We start from the raw sequence: 24967 nt of genomic DNA, 5'->3' as shown, positions 1-24967 counted from the left end.
TGAAATGTAATTTGTTGATTTGATTTACTGTTGGCAAAAACAAAACAATTCCTGACAAAGGAAATCATTGTAAGTGGTACTCATAACGTCTAAAAAGTATGTCCTTGAATACAAAAGATTCTGTTCATTTTATCCTACACGGTGGCACTAAAGACAAAAAAAAAATGATTTTGATAGCCTCTGGTAAGAGGACGGCTGAAACTGGCCATGGTGAGTAAACAGTCACTTAAACTCCTAAGAAGTCTCAACGGTTATCATTTCTGACTTGCCAGAGTCTTTGTCAGTACAAGTTATGTGCAATGATCCATCTCTGAAATAGATAGAAATCAAAATGATCTTTCTGCAAAATACAAGGGATTATACACTGCCACTTAAATGACAGCATGTTAAGATTTACAATATAGACTTAAAAAATGAATTACTACTAAAATGTACTAACTAATATAATAGGTCTATGCAACCAAAATGATACATTACATACCATTAAAAAGATAAGAGTAATTAAGATCAGATATTGTTTGTCCATGATCCTCTATGGATAGGCTAGTACAGTATATTCAAATTATTAGCATTCACTTCTCAAAGCAGCACAAACATAATAGTTTGAATTAATCCTGGAACTGAAATGTGTGCCCAACTGGCTTCTGTAGACTGCCTACTGGAAGGAAAGGTAAAATGGAGAGGTCTATGTTTTCATCTGGGATAAGGGGACATAACATGTGAGGGGGCATTTTAACTCTGGAGACAAATCACCGGTGATGTTGCCAATAGCAACCAATCAGCAATTAAAATCTAAAATAGAATAAGGCTAGAAATGCAGTATTTTGTATACTAAACATAAGTATGAACTTACTGCACCACAAAGCCTAATCAAACAAATGATTTATGCTTTCAAAGTTGGCCACAGGGGGCTGTCATCTTGTAACTTTGTTAAACATCTTTGCCTGACCCTGACCCTGCACATGCTCAGTGTGGTCTGGGCTGCTTAGGGAACGTCATAAACAAAGATGCTTGAATTCTGCATGGCTGGTAAGTAAGGTGGGGGCTCCCCCCTGCTGTTCATAAGTATGATTGTTTCGCTGCTCAGCAGTTAGGGACCATCTGACAATTCCTATCCACAGCAGTAAATGAAGGGAGAATTTTACTGCATACAGTCAGGTTTCTTATAAAAACGGTACACATTTTTTAACTAAAGTATATTGGAGATAGGTTTCTTTTTCATTAAAGAAAGTAAAAATGGGATTTTATTTTTTTTGCCTTTCCTTGTCCTTTAACGTAATTGATATTGATATGCCTATGTGTCCCTCTTAAGCTGCGCATAAACATCTAGAACTATATGAAACAAGTATAGTACATGTATGCTGACTGAACCACTGGATATCAATATGTTAGTATGGAAGGTTTGAAAATGTGTGATGCACCAACAGTATCGGCCAGTGCAGAGAGAGCATAGGCAGATAAAATTGAAACAAAAAACATATATGTTTGTTTGGGCCAGACAACAAGAGAATCAGTCCTTGAGGCCATATTTACTCCACAAAAGGAAAAGCAGGGCAGTCTTTTGGCTTTTCGGAAAGACTATGCAAATCGGGGGACTGGAGTGGAGTACCGGAAAGAAATTTCCAGCTTGGAAGAATAAATTATGGTCACATGAATGATATTGCCTCTGTGATTATTATAAGGGATCTACCAAATTCATTTTGATACACAAAGGTGACTAAGGGGCTGATTTATCAACAGTTGAATTCTCATTTGTACCCGAATTAGACTTTGGGAAAAAAAATCTAATACTGTATGAATAATTAAATTCACAGAAATGTTTAACTTGAAAATCCTTCTCTATTGTATTTTGAGAGACCAAAAACGCTATACAATATACTTTGGGCAGATGGTGAGAGTTTCAGCCTTGGACAGCATTTCTTAAACATCCAAATAACATTGAAATTAAATTCAAATTATAGATCAATGCAAGCTTCCTAGAATACATATGGTAGCCAGGTGTACCACCCTGGATAGATTTGGCAAAATACAAAAACTGGGCCCAGTTGGACAAAGTGCAGTCTTGGAATAACACATTTGAAAGTAGAGTAAGCTATAATTAATAGTAAAGCTATAAGCAAAGTGTATGGTACATTCACCACAGATCCAAACAGACTGTACCTCTTCATTGTCAGCACTGTTAATATGTCATGAACACCACTAGCTTTCTTTTGTAAATCCTTGAGAACAATCTGTAAATGAAACAACAGTGACAATGCACATGTGAATATAATACAGAATAACTTGATTAGATGCATTTACACTTTCATATTTATATTGTTTTTACCAGGCCCGCCTGACAATCTGTCTGTTCGGGCATTTGCCCGAGAGGCTGCTCTATTTTTTCTTTAAGTGGGCCGATCCTGATCTCTACACCTTATTAGAAAGTGCCACTGCCTTTCAATGCATCAGACGGGCTCTAGGACCGCTCTTGCATCCTCTCTCCCACTGTTGCTCTGCCCCTCTCACTCCTCTGTTCTGGTGCTGCCGTGCTCTATGCAGGCCCGCGCGCTATCAGGAGGCTACAGTCCCAGGCCCAGCAAGATTTAGATTTAAAGGGGGGCCGGCTGTGCTGCTCTTTCAGGATTAGCTGGCCCCCCTTAAGATCGTGAACATCGCTGAAGACCGGATCTCTCTCTGCACTTTGTTTCTGTGAGTCTTTGTCACTCTCTGTCCCTGTCACTCTCTGTCCCTGTCCCTCTCTGTCTCCTTCTGCACTGTCTGTCACTCTCTCTCTGTCTCCTTCTGCACTGTCTGTCACTCTCTCTCTCTGTCACTCTGTCTCTCTGTCCCTCTCTCTTCCCCTCTCTCTGTCACTCTGTCTCTCTCTGTCACTCTGTACCTCTATTTTACCCTCTCCCTGTCACTCTGTCTCTCTCGGTCACTCTGTCCCTCTCTCTTCCCCTCTCCCTCTCACTGTGTCTCACTCTGCCCCTCTCTCTTCCCCTCTCTCTGCACTCTCTGTGATTCTGTCCCTCTCTCTGTTTCTCTCAGTCACTCTGTCCCTAGGAACCAGACGGCTTTAATTACAAACTGGAGAGCTGCTGAATAAAAAGCTTAATAAGTCAAAAACCACAATTAATAAAAAATGAAAACCAATTGCAAATGGTCTCAGAATGTCCCTCTCTACATCATACTAAAAATTTAATTGAAGGTGAACAACCCCTAAGGCAGCTCTTTATGCGCATACATTTTTTCAGTTTTACCAATTTATGAGTGGATGTGTACAAGTCAGACCATTGCGTCTTTACATGTGGGCTGCTTTGATTTTTTTTTGCCCGGGCTGCTTTTTACCCCCAATCCAGCCCTGGTTTCTACTTCTTGAGCCCTCCCCAGCTAACATGGTCCACATGGCAGCACTACACTGAATCCTGTGGCCGTCCCGCTGCCCCTAGGTACGAGACACATGCACACACATACAGACAAACACATTTATTTTCACTTGCTTTTTTCAGGGTGGGCTTTTGCACACTTCCAGCACACACAAATAGGGGCCTATTTATCATGCTGTGTAAAACACTGGAGAAAAACCTCACTAGTGATATTGCCAATAGCAACCAATGAGCAATTCAATTTCAACAGTCACCTACAAGTTAGAAAACAAAGGCAAATATATGATTGGTTGTTATGGGCAATATCACTGGTAATTTGTCTCCACTGTTTTACACAGCATGATAAATAGGGCCCATAATGTGTGTATACACATTTTAACACTTCTACCACTTCTTCAGAAACCTTGCAATGCAACTATCCAGTATTGGTTGGTCTGGGTAGAAAAACATTTTCTTAAATGAAACGGTATATTTCTTTTTACAGATCTTTTGAAAATATTGCGTTGGTTCACTTTTTTTTTTTTTGTGTTTTTGGTTTTGCATTGCTGTTAATTGCATTTATGTGCCTGTAAAAAAACTGGAACTGGTATTATGATCAATGATCTGAAGGTGCGATATATTTAAAGGAACATAACAACAAAAAATTAAAGTGTTTTAACGTAATGAAAATATAGTTTACTGTGGCCCTGCACTGGTAACACTGATGTGTTTGCTTCAGAAACACTAGTATAGTTCATATAAACAAGCTGCTGTGTAGCAATGGCGGAAACTGAAAATAGGCTATATGGCACAGGTTAAATAGTGGATAACAGATAACTAGGGATGCACCGAATCCCCTTTTATGGATTCGGCTGAACCCCGGAATCCTTCATTAAAGATTGGGCCGAATACCGAACTGAATCCTAATTTGCATATGCAAATTAGGGGTGGGAAGGGGAAAACATTTTTTACTTCCTTGTTTTGTGACATAAAGTCACGCTATTTCCCTCCCGCCCCTAATTTGCATCTGCAAATTAGGATTCAGTTCGGCCGGGCAGAAGGATTCGGCCGAATCTGAATCCTTCTGAAAAAGGCCGAATCCTGGCCAAATCCCAAACCGAATCCTGGATTCAGTGCATCCCTACAGATAACACCACTATGTTCTACAGAGCTTATTTGCTGTGTAACCAGAGTCTTTTCTCCTTTGAATGGCTGCCCCAATTGCTACACAGCTTATTCATATAAACAATAGTGTTTCTGAAGCAAACACATCAGTTTTACCACTGCACTCTATATTTGTATTACTTTAAAACACTAATTTTTTAATGTTACTGATGTCTTCCATTCTTTATTAGTCATTTTTTTTTTTGCACATTTAACAATTTGTGCTCAATATTTGTAATTTGTAATTTACCTGTGCAAATTTGCATTCTTCAGATACAGTAGATTTTCCAACAGATTCATATAACTCCAGACACACAGAAGAAATGTTGCCGGGGGCCTGAAGCACATGCTGCCTTCGAGCAGGCAATGGGGTGCCGGATGGTAACAAGACTGTGAATTTGTTATTACCAGATTCATCTGTTTCCTACAATGTTAAGAGGAAAACAAAGTAAAATAATAAACTATCCTCTAACTATGAAGAGTCACTGTAGAAGAAACCACTATCTCAGCCAGGGATAAGGACTGAATGATACATGGCAGAGAGGGAAAGAGAATACCAGTATGGAGGTCTACTTTCAGCAAATACACCACATTATGATCCACAATTGAAGCCATTCTATTGTCACAGAATACAAGTTGGAGTTTGGTATGCAGTAAGAAAAAATACGGTTTGAAATCACTAATGGACAATTCATTACCATCTACACACACATCCCCTTTGGAGTGGTGAACTACAAATATTTGTGTGTTTTTGTGTAAAGCCAAGCTACAGTGTTATAAAGGTATTCTATATAGAAGTTACAAACCTTCACTAATATATCACTGGCTAAGCATTCTATTGTGATGGTGTCCAAATCTGTGGATAAATTCTCTTTGCCTAACAGAATGCCAGCTTGTATGGCAGCTCCAACAGGAATGACTTCATCAGGAGGTATACTGCTAAGCATTTCCACCTCTGGAAAAAGGTCTTTAATTAGTAGTTGTAATTTTGGTATGCGTGCCGATCCTCCACACAATACTACCTGCAAGCAAGCAAAATACATGTAAGTACGGACCTTACAATAACATTTTTAAGCTCAATAATACCATTAGCTATTGTCTATGATGGACAGTCAGTTTGACTATGGTCCCCGTGAGTTTTAGAAAATATGGTGAATAACTTTTAACTGGAGTGGTAGTGGGGATAATGTGAATTCAAAAATCGGGGAAAAAAAAAAACTGGGCTGAGAAGATTGGATCTGTTTCAATAACAGGGAATTGGTACAGAAAGAGAACATGAAACAATATATAATTCGGAGATTGTTATTATTAAAGGAAAACTATACTCCCAGAATGAATACTTAAGCAACAGATAGTTTATATCATATTAAGTGGCATATTAAAGAATCTTAAAGGAGAAGGAAAGGCTAAAATGAATCACGCTTTATCAGAAAGGTCTATATAAATATACCCGTCAAAGTAATGCTGCTCTGAGTCCTCTGTCAAAAGAAACACCACATTTCTTTCCTTTTATTGTGCACACATGGGCTTCTGTATCAGACTTCCTATTTTCATCTTAAACCTCCAGGGCAGGGCTTGAGCATGCTCAGTTTACTCCTCCCCCCTCCCTCCTCCCATCCCTGCTGTAATCTGAGCTCAGAGCTGTAAGTGAGCAGGGAGAGACTCAGGCAGGAAGTGATGTCACACCAAGTTTATATGGCAGCTTCTATCCTAAACAAACAGAGACAGTGTCTAGAGCTGTTTACTCAGGTATGGTAAAGCATTCTGTAGAATAAATATAGCATTCTAGCTTCCATTATTGTGGCTAATCTGTTGGCTTTCCTTCTCCTTTAACAAACTGGAATATATATTTATGTAAATATTGCCCTTTTACATCTCTTAACTTGAACCCCCATATCATGATGGTCTCTGTGCTGCCTCAGAGATCCCCTGACCAGAAATACTACAACTCTAACTGTAACAGGAATAAGTGTTGAAACAAAAGACAGAATTGGCTCATGTGACCTAACAAGTATAGTTTGTTGGTTTGTTTGTGTGCACAGTGAATCGTACAATCCCAGGGGGTCGCCCTTATTTTTTAAAATGGCAATTTTCTATTTATGATTATCCAATGGCACATACTACTTAAAAAGTATATTACTATGAAACGGGTTTATTTACATGAAACAGGGTTTTACATATGAGCTGTTTTATGCAATATCTTTTTACAGAGACCTACATTGTTTGGAAGGGGGGGGGGTATAATTTTCCTTTAACTTATCTTTATTCAATTTACAGTTTTATGGTAAAAAAGGAAAACAAAATTAAATATTTGCTTTACATTAAAATACAAAGAAGAGATTCTTTTTCAGTTTATAGGTTTTGCATAGGGACTAGGTTTTTTTGGGAGATTTTGTTAAGGTATAATCTGACTGGAAGATATTGATTGCTATCTTTTGCTATGTCAGTTTGTTCGAAAATGTCATCTGCTGACGGTTTTTCTAATATGAAATTTAAAGTTTAATTTTTCACCTTCAGCAGCTCGGGGGGTTGTAACTATTCTAAATTGATACATTTCCTATTGATTCTCATGTTTCATTAAAAGCAACTGTTAGATTGATACACTAGTTGCTAATGTTTCACAGATGCTGCTGAGAAATATCAAATAAATGTAAAAAACGGGGCACATTTATCAAGGGTCGAATAGAAAATTTGAATTCGAAATCCGAATTTTGAGGTTTTTTTTATGGTCAAAACGGTCAAATTCTAGGGCGCTATTCAAATTCGACTCAAGATTTTTTAAAAAATTCTAATTCCATTTTCGCGATTTATTATACTCTGGCCCTTTAAGAACTCAAACTTGACTATTCACCACCTAAAACCTGCCGAATTGCTGTTTAAGTCAATAGAAGACATCCTGGGATCATTTGGGGAGTTTTTAAAATTTGAATTGAATTCGATTTTTCGGGTCAATCCTATTCACCAGAGTTTAAAAAATTAGATTTTTATAATAATCTTTGATTGATTGAATTTTGAGTTCATGAGAGTTTATGGGAATTTAGCAGAACAATGAGAAGGTAAATGGATAACAGCTCCCTGGTAGATATAAGAACAGCACTCAAAAGTAAAAATCTATGTCCCACTGCAACTCCTTCAGTTACATTGAGTAAGAGAAACAATAGCCTGTCAGAAAGCAGTTCCATGGTGCAACACTGTTGTTTTTTTTCTGAAAGCACATGACCAGGCAAAAATCACATGAGATGGCTGCTTACAAACCAATATTTCAACTAAAATAAAAAAACACACTTGTTGGGTTAGAAATGAAATGTTACATGGTAGAGTGAATTTAATTTATAACTAAAAACTACACCATAAAAATCATGACAGAATCCTTTAATAATCCTTTATTAAGTCCAACAACCCCTTTAAGAATACTCTCCACAATAAAATGAATTAAAAAGAAAAAACAACACATATACTCACTTGATTCACATCAGTAGCTTTGCATCCAACTTGCTCCAGTAGTTTTTCGATTGGATCAATGCACTGGTTAAACAGTGAAGAGCAAATTAGTTCAAACCGAGCCCTGCAAGGAGATAGGAACTGGACATTAAATCCGTCTCACCTTATTGACATCTATGTACAAATTCATATAAAATTAACTGTAAAGTTAAATAAAATGTAAGTCCTGCTTGCCTAGAAACACTGCAGTCAAAGTCAATGCCATCATAAAGTGAATCCACAAAACAGTTTGCGCTTCCCAAAGTGGACAGGGCATGCTTTGCGACATCAGCACTATTCATCAGCTTCATCATGGCGCGGGCATTGCCTCTGATGTCTTGTTTGTAGGTCCTAACAGACAGGAAAAAGAGACAAGATCCATCATATATAAAGCAAAAAAAATTAAAAAGTATTCACAGTAACATCAGCCTTTGTTCTGGAGTGCAGTGATACATTTCCATACATTCCTATTTGAGTATTCCCTGTCTTAGATATCATCGGTAATAAATAACAGGAGATTCAGCTTATCCCAACATTAGAGATTACAAAAGAAAGAACATTACAAAAGACAAAATATAATAAGATGAATCAAAGGGTTAGGAGTATTAAATAACTCTTAGGATGATGACACACAAAGCTACTAGTAACAGCTATTTGTCATGGCTATAAAATAGACAATAGTGATAATTGGCTTTACTAAGACACAAGTGTTTTAGCAGATGCAATTCTCAGTATTGTTTGTGGCAAAGTATTTTGTAGCCATAAGGGAAATATATCAAATAAATGTAAAAAACGGGGCACATTTATCAAGGGTCGAATTGAAAATTTGAATTTCGAAATGCATTTGCGGCGCTTACATTTCCAAAGTTGCCTCACGAGGAAACTTCGGGTGACTTTGAAAATCGAAGCACCGCGAGTGGATTAGTGCAGGCGATTCTTCATTCAAGCAGGCGGAAGGCAGTTCGGGGAGGGCAGAAGAGGCGATTAGTTGCCAGGCGACTAAGTCTCCCCGAATCTGCCCGTCTGCCCCAACCCTTATGGCTGCCCCAACCCTAAAAAGTAGCTGCTACTAGTAGCTCTGAGGCCTCATGAGGCAACTTCGGGCGGCCTCGGAAAATGAATCACTCCGAATGCCATGCCACCGGTGATTTACATTTTAGCCGGCGGGAAGGCAGGGCGACTAATCTCCCCGAATCTGCCTGTGTGCCCTGACCCTTAATGTGGAGATAAAACATTACCTTTGAAATTCAGATGCTAAATGTTGTGCCAGAGCCTCTGTAAAACATACACCTCCAATACCATCATAAGTGCTTGTAGCAAGGACACGATATATGCCACTGTTAACTTCTATCATAGTGACAGACAGTGATGTTCCACCTAATTTGTACACCAAAACATTGCTGGAAAGAAAATAAAAAAAATCACTTGTTTAGAAACATAAGCCATAGATAGACTGTTGAGTGTTTTTTCATTGAGTAAAGAGCTCGCTTAACAAAATCAAGTAACCAGTGCAGCCAGGTGGAGAGAAGCAGACGGTTTCTGGGTACATTTAAGGAACTGCATTATTATTAACATGTATTTATAAAGCTCCAACATATTGTGCAGCACTGGTGGAAGTGTAAATACAGCTGGTAAATAGTGTGCGCAGTTTTAGTTTCCCTTTGATGGCCAAAAACACTATGTTTGTGCACTTTACCAAAATATTATAACAATTAGGGGTTACAAAATGAAAAAGTATGATTAGAGGCCTGCTTGCAAGAGATTACATCCCAAAGGAATACCAAATCAGGGTTTTAATGGCTAGAACAACTATGCACACATTATAATGTGGTTTAGAATCCTACGCTACTTCATTCAATGCAGTATGGTGGCAAATCCAAAATAAGTTGTTCCTTCAGCAAGAGAGTTATTACTATTGCATGACAGCAATGCAGTACAGATATGGGACGTGTTATGCAGAATGCTAGGTACCTGGTGCTGTTTGGATTATTGATCTTTGTCTAATTTAGATTTTCATACCTTAAGTCTACAAGAAAATCATGTAAACATTAAATAAACCCAATAAGCTGGTTTTGCTTCCAATAAGGATAAACTGTATCTTTGTTTGGATCAAGTACAAGGTACTATTTTTTTATTACATAGAATTTTTTTTAAAAAAAATTTGGATTATTTAATTATAACGGAGTCAAAGGGAGAAAGACTTTCCGGGAATTAGGGACTTTCTGGATAACGAATCCTATTTTAAAGACCCAACTCTCCACACAACTCAACATCACAAAGATAGGTGTACTAGCTACTGTAAGATGTGTGGGGTTATGGTTCCATCTAAGTTTTTTATGGGCAGTTTATGTTTGGAAGACTGGTAACACCTTTCAGGAAGAGTAGCTCTGAACATATTAATTGTATGGCAGAGGATTTAGAATTGGTGATTGGCAAACATCTTGAGTGTCATGATTGTCACCTGTAGATTTCCTAGATAAATGTGGCAGGTTAAAGTTAAGGTACATAAAAGTGTACTGGTTACAGATTTGTAAGGTGCAAAACTAGTTTGTAAAAATGGTGATTGATTTAATGATAGATTGTGTATGTATAATCTCAATAGTAAAAAGGGAAATTAAAGATGTTTACCTTTTACCAGTAGGAGATTCCTGACCAATTCCATAAGCCAACAAAGCAGCAGATGGCTCGTGAATCATGCGCAGTATGTTAAATCCAGCAGCCAATGCTGCTTCTCTGCATCAAGAAAAAATCTTATTAAAATCAAAACTATACAGTCAGGCAGCATTATAATATATATCTGTAAATAATAAAAATGTTAACAGGATATATTTAAATAAAGCAGTTTCAGTTGTTTTTTCCCCCCAAAGTTTTGTGAAATAAATACTGATTCTGCCTGCAGGTTTCGTTTTGGGAAACTATATTAAAATGTAAAATATAGGGCATAAACAATATCTCAGCTTCCAAAAATAGTGTCCCCCCTTTTAACACAGACATACATACTTGACTGAATGTCACAGATATGGATTGAAAGGAAAACATAATAATCGATCTTTGTGATGCTGGGACTTCAAATACTTCTCTGCTTTCTAGAGAATCTATGCACTACCCACTACGGAAATGCCAGATTTCATCATTTTAAATTAACTAACCAATGTGAATTGTAAAGTGCATAGGGAATTTTAAAGTCAATTGAAATAAAGCCCCTGCCCCAATGAGCTTTCAATCTATAAATAGATATATGTATACTATATTTATATTGCAATATATGAACCTATAATTATTGAGAGAAAGTCACAGAGGATAACTTGCTGCAAATCAGTGTTTAGTCACACAAGTTTCAGGCTATATGCCCTTTATTAAGTGTTATATTGGAATATAATTATTAGAAGATAATATTAAAAGCATCTAAAATCTTGACTGGTTGATTTCTGGTTGTTAGGGTCAGTGATTCCAGAAACCAGACAATATTTTTTTTCTCATGCACAATACAAATCAACTGGTATCAAGCCACGCTCTCTCTTTTACTGTGCTAAGACAACACTGCAGCAATGGCTTTCAACAATAGCAGCATAAAAACTAAAATGCATGTCATGTTAAAGTGTAAAGTGATCAGCATTGCTTCCAAGATATTCCTTTTTAAGAAACTTCACTGTGAGATAGTGACTTAACATATTTTCCTGAATGCCCCCTCATATACAGACAATTGCATACCAATTTATTTTCAACACACATAGGCTAAATAGTTTTATTCTATTGCACTATATACAACATATTAAACATATCGCTACATTGAAAATGACTATCCACAAGGAGTTAAAAACACATGCCAGTACTGCACAATAACCAAATGACCAGCACTTACCCAAGAGCCTTTTTTTGGCTCTCTCCAAAATCAAATGGGACAGTAATGACCACATCATTTACATCTGATCCCAATGCTGACTGTGCCGTTTCTGCACCAAAAAGAATATAAAACAAATGGAGTCATTATTACACAAATTAACTATCAATATTTGTGACTATTGCAAATAATAGTAACCTTTCATTTTGCTGAATATTAACTTCGCAACATCCTCTGATGAAACAAGTTTCTGGATTTCTCCTGTATCAATTTCATACTTGGGTTTTCCTCCTTTCTCCACAACCTGGAAAAATACAGAAGTAAAAGCTACACTTTAAAATTAGAAGTGTGAGTTAAATCCGATAACATCTTGTAACACAAATTATGGTTTCATTAAGTTTTAGTGTAGAAAAAGACAATAATACATTTTGCTAAATCTTGGTTCCCAGTTATAGTGACTCTTTTAGGACTTTTGAACTAAAGCGTGCAAAATCAATCATATGAAACAATGCTAAATAGTATTCCTGCCCTTCTACATTTTTTTGCCTTTCTTTAACAGACTTTATAAAGCTGTATGATATTAAAAAACCCAGTTGCAAGCTGTATCAAACTACATTGCATATTACATGATGATGCATCCATAAAGTTTCCTGGACAGGATTCCTGACTTTCTTCTGTAACACTTATCTTTATTCACAGGCTGGCACAAAAACCAAACCATCTCAAGAGAAGTGGATGCAGTTAAGAAGTAAATTTAAAGATCAATTACTCAAAGTCTTACACGTTTCATGCCTTATAAGGCATTCATAGGCTTTACTCTGTCACACTCAAATAATGAGCCTGGGGAACCACTGAAGGATAAAATTACCTCTGCACACTATAGGTGGGTCAACCTTGGTTAAAGGTTATCAGCTTTTAACCATGAACACGGAACCAGGACTTGGTTGAAAATGTGCTGTCTATTCTTTTAAACAAAAAAATCCACATTTTTGTAATTTTTAATTAGAAAGCACTAACAGATCATTCATTTTACTTGTATTTCCTCACTCTCTCCAGCTGTAATTACAGTTCTGTAAAAAAAAAAAATCCCTCCCTTAAACCAACCACAGTTTTATTTTTAAAAAGAAGCTAATTATGTGATAACACTAAAGAATAAAGAAGTAGGCTATAAATGTGGTACATTATGTTTTGGGCTTATATACAATCCCAAGGCCACCACAACCCTTTAGCAAGGAAGATCTGTGCCTCCAAAGATGCCCCAGTAGCTCCTCTCCATCTTCTTTTCTGTCGATTCACTGCACATGCTCTGTGCTGCTGTCACTTACTGAGTTTAGAGACCCACTCAACATATACAGTACACATAGAATATAAATGTCACACTATAAGGTTGAGTAATTAATACAGATAATTACTACATGGCAGCAAAGAAACCTGTGCAACTGGCATCAGAATTTAATAATCAGCCTTGTAGCATCAGCTTATATTACCCGCCAATCTCATATTCTGCTTGATAATTTTGCGAGGACCCCAAAGCTTAGCTTCTCAACAGCTGCTCAGAGTCCACTGAGCATGTGAGTGTTGTTGATACCCCCTGTGACAAGTTTGAAGTCCTGGATCATTGCTGCTATTGAGAAGCTGAAATCTTAGGTTGGTACAATAAGTTCAGTAGATGGCATTTTTAGCCACATTCATTTTTAGGGGTTAGTTCTCCTTTAAGATCAAGCACCACCTACATTTTTCTGTCCTGCAATTTCCTGAACTGAATCTGGTTTGAAGAATCAATGATGTTTTAAAAAAAATTAAGCATCTTAATTAAGCATCTTACTATGTTCAATGCACAACTCACAATAATATTCATTTGTTTACTTACTATGCATTTATTTTCTGAGATGTGCTTCTGAGCGTGGGGATCAGCATAGCTGAAAATAAAGTATATCAAATCATACATATTAACAACATTACACAGTCTAGAGCTTCAGTTGCTTAAATTGAATAACTAAGTGTTGCACAGAAAAGTACCACTGAGCTGACACCTTAAATACTGTAGTTCTGGAATCCCTTAACATGTATGCCATACTGTTTGTTTGTGGCATTATGATGGGCAAAGGACCCTTGCACAAAAAAAGAAATATCATTAATAAAAATTTCCCATTTTATAAAATATTTATTATTCACTTTATAAATCTGTAAATAGCATTGGGCAGTTCTTTGTAGAAAAAAAAATGATACATATCCAGTTTTAACAAGATTAAAGGGGTGGTTCATATAGTATAGCTGTAAATTCTCTAGACAGTCCGAAACATTCATTACCTTCTTCCCAGAATCTGCTTTACTTTAACAATAGTGTTAGCTGCATTTCGAACTCTGCTTTGTTTTGCGGCCAGGCCAACAATCTAGAAAGCAAAAGTGATCAAAATCTTTAAACTGTTAAAGACTGGTTAAAAATAAATGTATATGTAATGTAAAATTGAAAACTTTGCAACAGTTTCAGTAACTCTTCAGCTAGCATCAGCACATATAGTTTACTTGTTGTCAGTTTAAAAGCATGCATTTGATTGGTTGTTATGGGTTTTTAGAACTGGTGTAAACATTTTGGGGGAAATGTAATTAAATTTGCAAAGACGACAAATTTGCGAATAAATACTTGCATGTTACAATGGAATATTCTTGATTAGGCTTTTATTGCATTGTGAATCTTAATTGTGCATTGAGAACCTTTAAGACCTGCTTTTTCAATATCACCCATAAACAAGCAAAAAACTAATTAAAGGGATCCTGTCACCGGAAAACGTTTTTTTTTTTTAAAAAAACGCATCAGTTAATAGTGCTACTCCAGCAGAATTCTGCACTGAAATACATTTCTCAAAAGAGCAAACAGATTTTTTTTATATTCAATTTTGAAATCTGACATGGGGCTAGACATTTTGTCAATTTCCCAGCTGCCCCTGGTCATGTGACTTTAGCCTGCTGTTTTTCCTTCTCAATGTAACTGAATGTGTCTCAGTGGGACATGGGTTTTTACTATTGAGTGTTGTTCTTAGATCTATCAGGCAGCTGTTATCTTGTGTTAGGGAGCTGTTATCTGGTTACCTTCCCATTGTTCTTTTGTTTGGCTGCTGGGGGGAAAAAGGGAGGGGGGTGATATCACTCCAACTTGCAGTACAGCAGTAAAGAGTGATTGAAGTTTATCAGAGCACAAGTCACATGACTTGGGGCAGCTGGGAAATTGACAATATGTCTAGCCCCATGTCAGATTTAAAAATTGAATATAAATATATGTTCTTTTGAGAAAAATGGATGTCAGTGTAGAATTCTGCTAGAGCAGCACTATTAACTGATTCATTTTGAAAAAAATTTTTTCCCCCCATGACAGTATCCCTTTAACCTTTGGCCTACATAGTAAGAAATAAGCAAATTAAAAATAATCTTTAAACATATTATATAGTCAGTAGTCTCTAACATTAGAATATTTGGTGATTTGCAATTTTTATAGCTAATCTCATCAGACTGCCAATGCCGCTGCCACTAGGGACAGGCAGTGGCATGGATAACGGAACGGAAGAGGATTAGAGAGATCCTAAGCAAAAAAAAATCCAGAAAATATTTGTACTTGTTTAGAATTATTTTCTTTTTCTATGTAATAATAAAACAGTATCTTGTACTTGATGCTAATTAAGCTCCTTGAATCCATTTTAATGGCAAAACAATCCTATTGGGTAAATGTAATATTAAAATATTTTTAATTGACAAGTAATATTCCATGTTACAGAAAAAAATCCGGAAACCCATGGGGCGCAAGCTTTTCGAATAAAGATCCCATACTGAAAAACAGCAATCTTAACTCACTTTTTAAACTACTTTTTGTTTGCTTGGATCAGTAAAATAGATCAATTTAAACTGCATAATGCAGAGCCAAAATAGAAACGAAAACCTAACTTTAAAAAATTACACATTGAATTTTAAAATTTTTAGCCCCTTGACTTCACTAAATATAAATTTCCCTTAATATAAAATCTGATATGGATATTTTGCTCTCTGTTATGTAGAATATAAGAGATAAGTTTCTCCTTGCACCAGCGGTTTTTGTCAGAGAGTTTGTGCTGTTTCAATACAGCCTCCTTGTATCACCCACATACTCCTAGCTGCACAAGACTATGTATCTAGGGAGGCCTATACATGCTATTGTACATATTTTTTTATGTATTTAGAAGCCTATATGTTTTTTTTTAACAAAAGTGGGATTACATTTCAGCATATTCGAATATCCTAGGTTTTAGTGAAAAGGGGTATTTCATTTATCTAGGAAATACCCCTAAACTGAAAGAGCATAAAATGTTCAAAACATATCTGGCAGGAAGTGCAAAATTCTTCTGGCAGTAAAAAGGTCACAGCAGAAAATAATGAAAATGTAAAAGAAGCTTTATCTCATGGGAATACAAGTCTTTCTATAAATCAAACATTCTTTTCATTTTCTGAAATAATCAAGTTATTCTTCCCTATCTCGCTTGGTACAATGTCTCTCGTTATGCAGTCGGTTAGGTTCTGACTGACAGTAACTATCATGGTTGTTTGCTTGTTTCCCCTAGATCATGTAAAGGTATTAGAGCTAGCCAACTGACACAAAACTGAATGTAGAGAGACACATTGCTGAGAGAAGGAATAGGGAAGAGTAACTTGATTATTGAATTAACAGTACAGATTGTTCGATTATATTTAGAAATATTCTTATTTGTATGGGATGAAGGTTAATTTAATTTAGGTTTTTATGATAGCTGCCCTTGAAACAAAACATATTTGTATGGAATTTGTATATTCCATGTATACATCTTTCTGCTGCCAACCTGAATCACTTCACAGAGTTCTAGGCGACTGTGTCTTCTTAATAAAATCACAATTTATTTGCATCCATTAAAATCAGTATGTGTAGAAACTCGTAGATGAATTACCACACGCTTGATGCATTTCATGGCCTTAAGCCACTTCATGAAAAAGCCAGTATACACCTTACTGCTAAACAATGCAAACACTTTACAAATATGGAAATAATAATATATTAATATTTATTTTTATTGTCAAGCAATGTGAAAGTGATTAAATAATTTTTATGATAAATTACCACTTCTTTTTCCAAAAATCCAACAACGGCTGGGGTGACTCTGTCACCAGCATCATTGGCCACCACATCAGCACGTCCATCCTGAACACAAAGAGGAAATAAAAATAATGTAAACATGACTGAATAGACAGTTCCCACCATGTGTAATGTGATGTATGATTACTTGTAAACAGGCTTGGGGAAAGTGGAAATGCCACCAAGGCCCAGGCCTAGGGTGGTAGGATTTTAAGGGGCGGCATGCTGCCCAACTACACCCACATTGGTTCAGTAACTGTGGGGATGTGAAGGAGAAACAATCGTATTTTACATTTCCTGTGAGCCAATCCCCATTGCTCTGGTCCCGATGATGAAAAAGATGAAGAAAAGGGAGCAGGCCTAGGGGTGCCCACTATGTAAAGCCAACCCTGCTTGTAAATAAATGTATAGAAGCTGCTGCCAGAGATGGCAGTTTCTTACCTCTCATAACTCATCTTAGCCCTTCCTCTTCAAACACTTTTCATATTCCTTCCAACCTTTATTAAATGATTTTACTTTCAAAACCTTCACTTAAATTATTGTTCCAGCCATCCATTTTGTTTTTCCCTTCTCTGCACCTTCATTTCCAACCATGCCCTTTTTATCAATCCTTAGGAAATATAGTCCCACAAATTATGGGCAATATGGTGTAAGATCATGAAAATGAACACCGAGGTACGCAATGCCACATAATATGCAGTATATGCTAGGCACCTGGCAGCACTGGTGTTTCCACAAAGTAATGCTTAAGTTCAATGAAGGCAAAATTGTGATGAGATAAAATTGGTTAACATGCACTAGAGCAATGACACCCAACTAGTCGCTTGTAAGCAACATGTTGCTCACCAACCCCTTGGATGTTGCTCCCATTGCTCTGTGACAGGTACAGTGTGTGTGTCTCTGTATGTCTGTGTCTCTGTGACAGGTACAGTGTGTGTGTCTCTGTATGTCTGTGTCTCTGTGACAGGTACAGTGTGTGTGTCTCTGTATGTCTGTGACAGGTACAGTGTGTGTGTCTCTGTATGTCTGTGACAGGTACAGTGTGTGTGTCTCTGTATGTCTGTGTCTCTGTGACAGGTACAGTGTGTGTGTCTCTGTATGTCTGTGTCTCTGAAACAGGTACAGTGTGTGTGTCTCTGTATGTCTGTGACAGGTACAGTGTGTGTGTCTCTGTATGTCTGTGACAGGTACAGTGTGTGTGTCTCTGTATGTCTGTGTCTCTGTGACAGGTACAGTGTGTGTGTCTCTGTATGTCTGTGACAGGTACAGTGTGTGTGTCTCTGTATGTCTGTGTCTCTGTGACAGGTACAGTGTGTGTGTCTCTGTATGTCTGTGTCTCTGTGACTGGTACAGTGTGTGTGTCTCTGTATGTCTGTGACAGGTACAGTGTGTGTCTCTGTATGTCTGTGTGTCTGTGACAGGTACAGTGTGTGTCTCTGTCAGGTACAGTGTGTGTCTCTGTATGTCTGTGTGTCTGTGACAGGTACAGTGTGTGTCTCTGTGTGTGTCTCTGTCAGGTACAGTGTGTGTGTCTCTGTATGTCTGTGACAGGTACAGTGTGTGTGTGTGTGTCTGTCAGGTACAGTGTGTGCATCTCTGTATGTCTGTGACAGGTACAGTGTGTGTGTGTCTGTCAGGTACAGTGTGTGCGTCTCTGTATGTCTGTGACAGGTACAGTGTGTGTGTGTCTGTATGTCTGTGACAGGTACAGTGTGTGCGTCTCTGTATGTCTGTGACAGGTACAGGGTGTGTGTGTGTGTGTGTGTGTGAGCGTGCACCTGCGCTTGCCTGGGCTGTTTTTTACACCCGCTCTGAAAACCAGGTGTATTGCCAAACACATCAGTCCACACAGGGGCAACCAAATACCCAAACACAGCTCTTATTTAGCATTTCCAGGGGCTTTCATGCTTGTGTTGCTCTCCAACTATTTTTTTTTATATTTGAAAGTGGTTCATGGGATAAAAAAGGTTACAGATCAAGCACTAGAGAAAAGTAGTCCATTGTAAGCCCATTGCCAGTAAACAGCTTAGGGGGAAAAGAGTAATGTGATTTTCTGTGATTTTGTCCCATACAAAGTCATTCAGAATGGAATTCTCTAAAGAAATCATTTATAAACGGCTTTCAGACACCAAACACAACAAAGAGATCATCCCTACAAGCACAAATCCCTAAAAATACAACAAAGAAAATATGTCGAGTCAACTGAAGAATAATACCTGCCCAAGGCACAAGTAGAAAATACAGACTGGGTGAGCCAGACGTAGGAGTTAGCAGTGAGTATCATAAGAGTGTGAAAGTCTCCTGGCTCTGACACTGCTCTCCTACAATACCCTGTACAACACACACAGGAAGGTGCTTAATGACTTCTATAGGGATGCTGATAACTATGCCAGGCACGAAGCTTAAATAACTGCCTAATAGAATCAATCAAAATATAACAAGTATTACAGTCAGGTTCGGAAAAATAACATAATTTGGGAAACCAAAAACAGACATTCCGGGGAGGCGTAAAGAATCCTGCACTTGCATCATAAATGTCAGCGAGAACATGTTTAACTCCTCTCACACTCCCCTACTCTTTACCTTATACACTGCCACACAGGCACATGTGCAACCCAAATGCACACCGATAGCCGCCATCGTGGAGTCTGGCAGAATGAAAAAAAAAAAAAATGCACCAATCAGAGGAACCCCATCAGGAGACGGTGCATTCAGTCTTCAGCTCCCTCTACCGGAGCGGAGTACTCTCTCTTAGGACCCGGAAGCAGCCGATAGTACAGAGCGCTCCCGGAAGTGTCAGCTACTAAGCAATGTCTTAATTACAAATGGAAGCCGCAACACTATCTTTAACCCACCCTTTCCGGACAATGTTTTAGTCCTACCCCTCCAGATAAAAATTGCTCTAGACTAACTTATGTAAATGACTTTACTTTTAATAAGTAACGTGTATGTATAACTTATGTGTCTAACAATGACAGCCCAGAGCAGTGCCATAGGCAGACAGCCAGGTGTGTAGGTGTAACTTAGGGCTAACTCACCTGACCTCCCCAATGAATTAAAACATTTTACTGGCCCCAATTAACTGACTGGCTTTAGCACATTATTAAATCATTTTTACTATTCATTTGATCTACTTCTAACTAGTTATTGGGCCCCATAGCAAAATCATTGTTCCCCTAACCTAAAGCAAGTTAGATAAGTTATGCAAAACTTAGGTTACTTTCAAAGAATGGATATCTAGCAATGACAAAGCAGAACAATGGGACGGGCAGGTAGATAGGTAGGGTTTAAACATAAGCCAAAGTCCATACCTCCCAACATTTTGGAAGTAAAAAGAGGGACAAAAAATTTTTTTCCACACGTAGCGCAGCGATTTTTTGACCACATCCCTTTCTGTGGCCACACCCCCTAATTACCATGTTTGTTTTACAAAATTTGGCAGGTTATGAAAGTTTGAAAATATTTCTCCTTATCTAAACTGTGTTTTTGTGTCTCAAAATTGTTACAAAGTATCTTATTTGCACCTGTTAGCTGTTCTGGGCTCTCTGCTAAAAGCCAATTAAGTGAGAAACTTTGTTTCTTTTTCTGGCTGTTCAGTGCAGAGAAAAGAGGGACTTTCCAGTACAAAAGAGGGACTGCGGGTTGAGCTGTCAAAAGAGGGACTGTCCCTCTGAAAAAGGGACAGTTGGGAGGTATGAAACTCCAATGAATTTTTAAGAAATTGTTCAGTGTAAAAATAATAATTGGGCAAATAGGCTGTGCAAAATATTTTTTTTAATATAGTTAGCAAAAATGTAATGTATACAGGCTGGAGTGACTGGATGTCTAACAGAACACTACTTCCTGCTTCCAGTTTCCACTGATTGGTTACGAGGCAGTAACTTAAGGGGGGGCTCCATGCTACGGATCAATTGCAAACTCACTGAACAGAAATGTCCCATGTAGCCCCCCTTAAAGTCACTGACTAACTCAGAGTTATAGAGCTGAAAAGCAGGAAGTGGTGTTCTGGCTATTATGTTACACATGCGCTCACTCCAGCCTTTATACATTACATTTTTGGCTAACTAACCATATTAGAAACATTTATTTTGCACAGCCTATCTATTTACCCAATTTTTGTTTTTACACTGAACTTTTCCTTTAAATGAATGAATTTCATTATTTATATGAACTGCACTGTATACTGCACTTGCATATATACTGAATTACTTAGTGCCAAGTCAGTAGCACTTCCATTATACTTGAATACATTTTTACTTAGCCTTATGAGTGCCACAACCCCCCTTTTGTATTGAAATGTAGCCTGAAGCTGTGGCTGAGATTCACGTGGTTTGTAGCACCCGCCATACCTACCCTGTTCAACTAATGGTGGCTCTATGTTTTTGACTGCATCTATTAACACGTTTGCACCTATTTACCCTTTCTACACCTAATTTATTTTGTCTTTTTTTTTTTACTTACTTTAGCTCACACCTATTCTTACCTATACTCACACCCATACCCACACATATATATATATATTTATATATATACACATACTTTCCAAGTGTGCACCTATACATACAATTTTACTTTGCTTTCACTATTTTTATATTACATTTTTTTTAAAAACTTTTCAGCAGTGGAATGACTAGTTTAACTAAAATCTTTGGGCTCTTAAAGGAGAAGGTAAGGCTTCATGCACTTGGGGGTGCCAAATGTTAGGCACCCCCAAATAATTGTATTGACTTACCTGAAACCCAGAGCCGGTGCTCCTATCAGCAGAAAACTGAACCGGCCCAGGGTAATTCCAGTGAGCACCATGCAGCGTTCCTTTTCTGTATTCCTCTTCTTTGCGCGGCTGCGCAGAAGGAACAGCTGAACTTGGCAGTCTTCAAACTTGTATCCTTTTTCTTTTAGATGTAGGTACACGGCTTTACTCAGTCGTGTAACTAAATCTAAAAGAAAAACGACACACGTTTGAAGTCAACTTACACAGGACACGGAAGATGGATGCGTGCAACTCCGCTGGAAGAATCTGCGGCTAGGGATAAGTATGGAGTATGGGGCATTTCCCAGGGGGGGGGGTAGTTAGCCTGGGGGGTCATCAAGGGCAAGAGCTGTGAAAGCATTCTAAACAGACATTATCAATGCATGGGATGCATTATCAGATATTAGAGAGAATTCGTCAAACTCGCTTTGTCTGCAGAACAATCTCTTATCTTTCACATAGACTATGATTTTCTCTGCACTTTGTTTGAAATAAAAGTGTTAAATAAGCCTTGTAAGCCAAAATAATATCCATCCTTGGTGTTTCATAAATTACCACTGGCCTGAGGAAAAATGTAAAGTATAAATACTGATGAAATATGATCTTCATGCTGCAGATGTATGTGGAAAAAGCCCCAAAATAGGAAACTAAAAATGAATGCCAGAACATCCTGTAAATCAGCTCATAACGTCTTTATATTCATATATGGAAAAAGAGAGACTTTCAAATCTCAGCATCATTTCTATTCAACGAGAAAATAGCTTATGATAAGGTTATTTATCATTTTGCTGCCACAACCAATTGTGATGTTTTCAGCTTTGTACAGTTCAGTGTATAAAGACGGGCAGAAGGATTTGCTGAAATCTCTGCAGCCACACATTAAAGGAACAAAAACACCAAAAAATGTAAGTGTTGCTAAACAAGCTGCTATGTAGCCATGAGGCCAGTGTTCAAGTACAGGATACACAGTTGATACATTTTGAAGAATCCCATTGCATATTACTGAGCTTATTGGTTATCTGATGTGCATCCTGTGCCTTCTGCCTTCCTCAGCTTTGAATGGCTGCCCTCATGGCTACACAGCAGCTTGTTTGTATAAATTATAGTAGCGTTTCTGAAGCAAGCACACCAGTTTTACTAGTGCATTGCAACACAGTATATTGTCATTATTTTAAAACACTTTCAGTTTTTGGTGTTACTGTTGCTTTAAGCTACCTCAGAAATGGATGAATTACTAACAATTAGTAGAGGCTTATCATAGATCTGTGTATCACGTGTATTACATCAAACTGTTTACATAGCAGAGTATTTAAAATAAAACAATGCCACAATTACAACATAATGTTGGTAATAGCTCTCTCTTGTGAAACGCTGTCTTAGGGCTGGGACACACTGGGCGATTTGGGGAGATTTAGTCGCCTGGCGACTAATCGCCGCGACTTTCCACGACCAATCTTCCCCGAATGCCTCCCCTCGCTCTGCGCCTGGCTAAAATGAAAAATCGCCTGCGCTAATCACACGCGGCGATTCTTTTTCCGAAGTCGCCCAAAGTTTCCTCGTGAGGCAACTTCGGAAAACGAATCGCCGTGTGTGATTAGCGCCGGCGACTTTTCATTTTATCCAGGCGCAGAGTGAGGGGAGGCATTCGGGGAGAAAAGTCGCTGCGATTAGTCGCCAGGCGACTAAATCTCCCCAAATCGCCCAGTGTGTCCCTACCCTTAGATGTTCTCCCTGTGCCTTTTAGAAGTTCTGCCCACATCTCGAGTATGTCTAAAAATCACTGAGTTAGTGTGCAACATATTTAAGAGCTGCTACATCACACACCCGTTTATCTATCCCTGGCCCAACGTATGTGCTCTGTACTGACTGTAGGCAGTGACCCCACTGTGTTTTCCAAATCGTTGGTCTTAAAGTTTAAATACAGAATACAGCCTTTCTTTACTAAATATGTTTTCCCCTGTGGCTCCCCACCCACCACCAACTCCCTTCATAAATAAATGCTTTACTGATAACAGACTTTACACGCAGCCTGAGCCTTTCCTCGTTTGTTCGAAAAATCAAACATGGTAACAAGAAGCAAATGCCACTCCAAGCTCCCCCGCTCTGCTTACAAGACACAGTTATGCAAAAAGGGGAGGAAAGGCTTATGCTGGATGTACACTATGTCTGACTGAGGTCTGTTATTGGAGAGCCAGAGTGGGGGGGGGAATTTTACTCATATTCACAATCAGTATGGTTGTACAGGTATGGGATTCGTTATCCGGAAACCCGTAAATTAGAAAGATAATCTGGAAAGGCTGTCTCCCATAGACTCCATTTTATCCAGATAATCCAAATTTTTACATTTTCCCTTTTTCTCTGTAATAATAAAATATCTTGTACTTGATCCAAACTAAGATTTAATTAATAATTAAACCAGCCCATTGGGTTTATTTAATATTTACATGATTTTCTAGTAGACAAGGTATAAAGATCCAACTTGCAGAAAGATCCATTATCCAGAAAACCCCAAGTCTCAAGCATTCTAGATAACAGGTCCCATACCTGTATTTATATAATTATATACATTTTATTTAAATATTGTGTTTCTTGCATTAAATAAAATTTCCTGTTTTTCCTTTGGTTAAAAAAAATGCAAGAAGTATATTTTATGTAATTAATACAAGACAGTCATAAAAACTAGTCAGGTACAGAAGACTCATACTGTGGGTTACAGATTTCTTGCCTAACACAAAGTATTATTAATTGATAATTCATTGCTCCTTAATATTTAGATTAGGAAATGCAGTGCCTGTATGCAAATTCCCTTAATATTCATCAGAATGACAAGACCTGCAATAGGAGCCAATTCCAAAGGCCCAGGAAAAAAATAAATTAGTGTGATATTGTTTGGTGTATGACACCTCTTATTGTGCTCAGTGGGAATTATTGAATGCACCACATATAATTCCCACAGAGCACAATAAGAGGTGTCATACACCCAGGGCCGCCATCAGAAATCGCAGGGCCCCATACGAAAAAAATTCCTGGGCCCCCTGGGCTGCGCCCACCACAAGCCCCACCTACAGGTCCGCCATCCCGACCCCACAGGTCCACCCCCCACCACACACTAAAAAACAAAAAAAAAACATTGGTGGCTATGGTTCCCACGTGTTAATAAAAAAATATTGGTGGTCAGGGCCCCCCCCATTGAAAAAAACATTTGTGGTCAGGGCCCCCCAATAAAAAAAACATTTGTGGTCAGGGCCCCC

At 38.0% G+C, this 24967-nt stretch overlaps 1 protein-coding gene across 1 annotated transcript; it reads right to left on the bottom strand.

The window, feature by feature from the left end:
- On the bottom strand, nucleotides 1-19611 carry hspa14.L (heat shock protein family A (Hsp70) member 14 L homeolog). The gene is given in 14 exon segments (NM_001098698.1): nucleotides 1-310; nucleotides 2161-2231; nucleotides 4765-4938; nucleotides 5321-5536; nucleotides 7977-8079; nucleotides 8190-8345; nucleotides 9233-9394; nucleotides 10623-10727; nucleotides 11857-11947; nucleotides 12034-12139; nucleotides 13706-13754; nucleotides 14146-14228; nucleotides 16952-17032; nucleotides 19550-19611. Coding segments are annotated over 14 exon segments (1530 nt in total). The 5' UTR covers nucleotides 19607-19611; the 3' UTR covers nucleotides 1-234.
- Nucleotides 19612-24967: the final 5356 nt, after the last annotated feature.

The sequence above is a fragment of the Xenopus laevis genome, chromosome 3L (genome assembly GCF_017654675.1).
Source record: "Xenopus laevis strain J_2021 chromosome 3L, Xenopus_laevis_v10.1, whole genome shotgun sequence".
NCBI classification, from domain to species: Eukaryota; Metazoa; Chordata; class Amphibia; order Anura; family Pipidae; genus Xenopus; species Xenopus laevis.
Note: the sequence above shows the minus strand (reverse complement) of the source record. Positions and strands in the feature narration are given on the sequence as shown.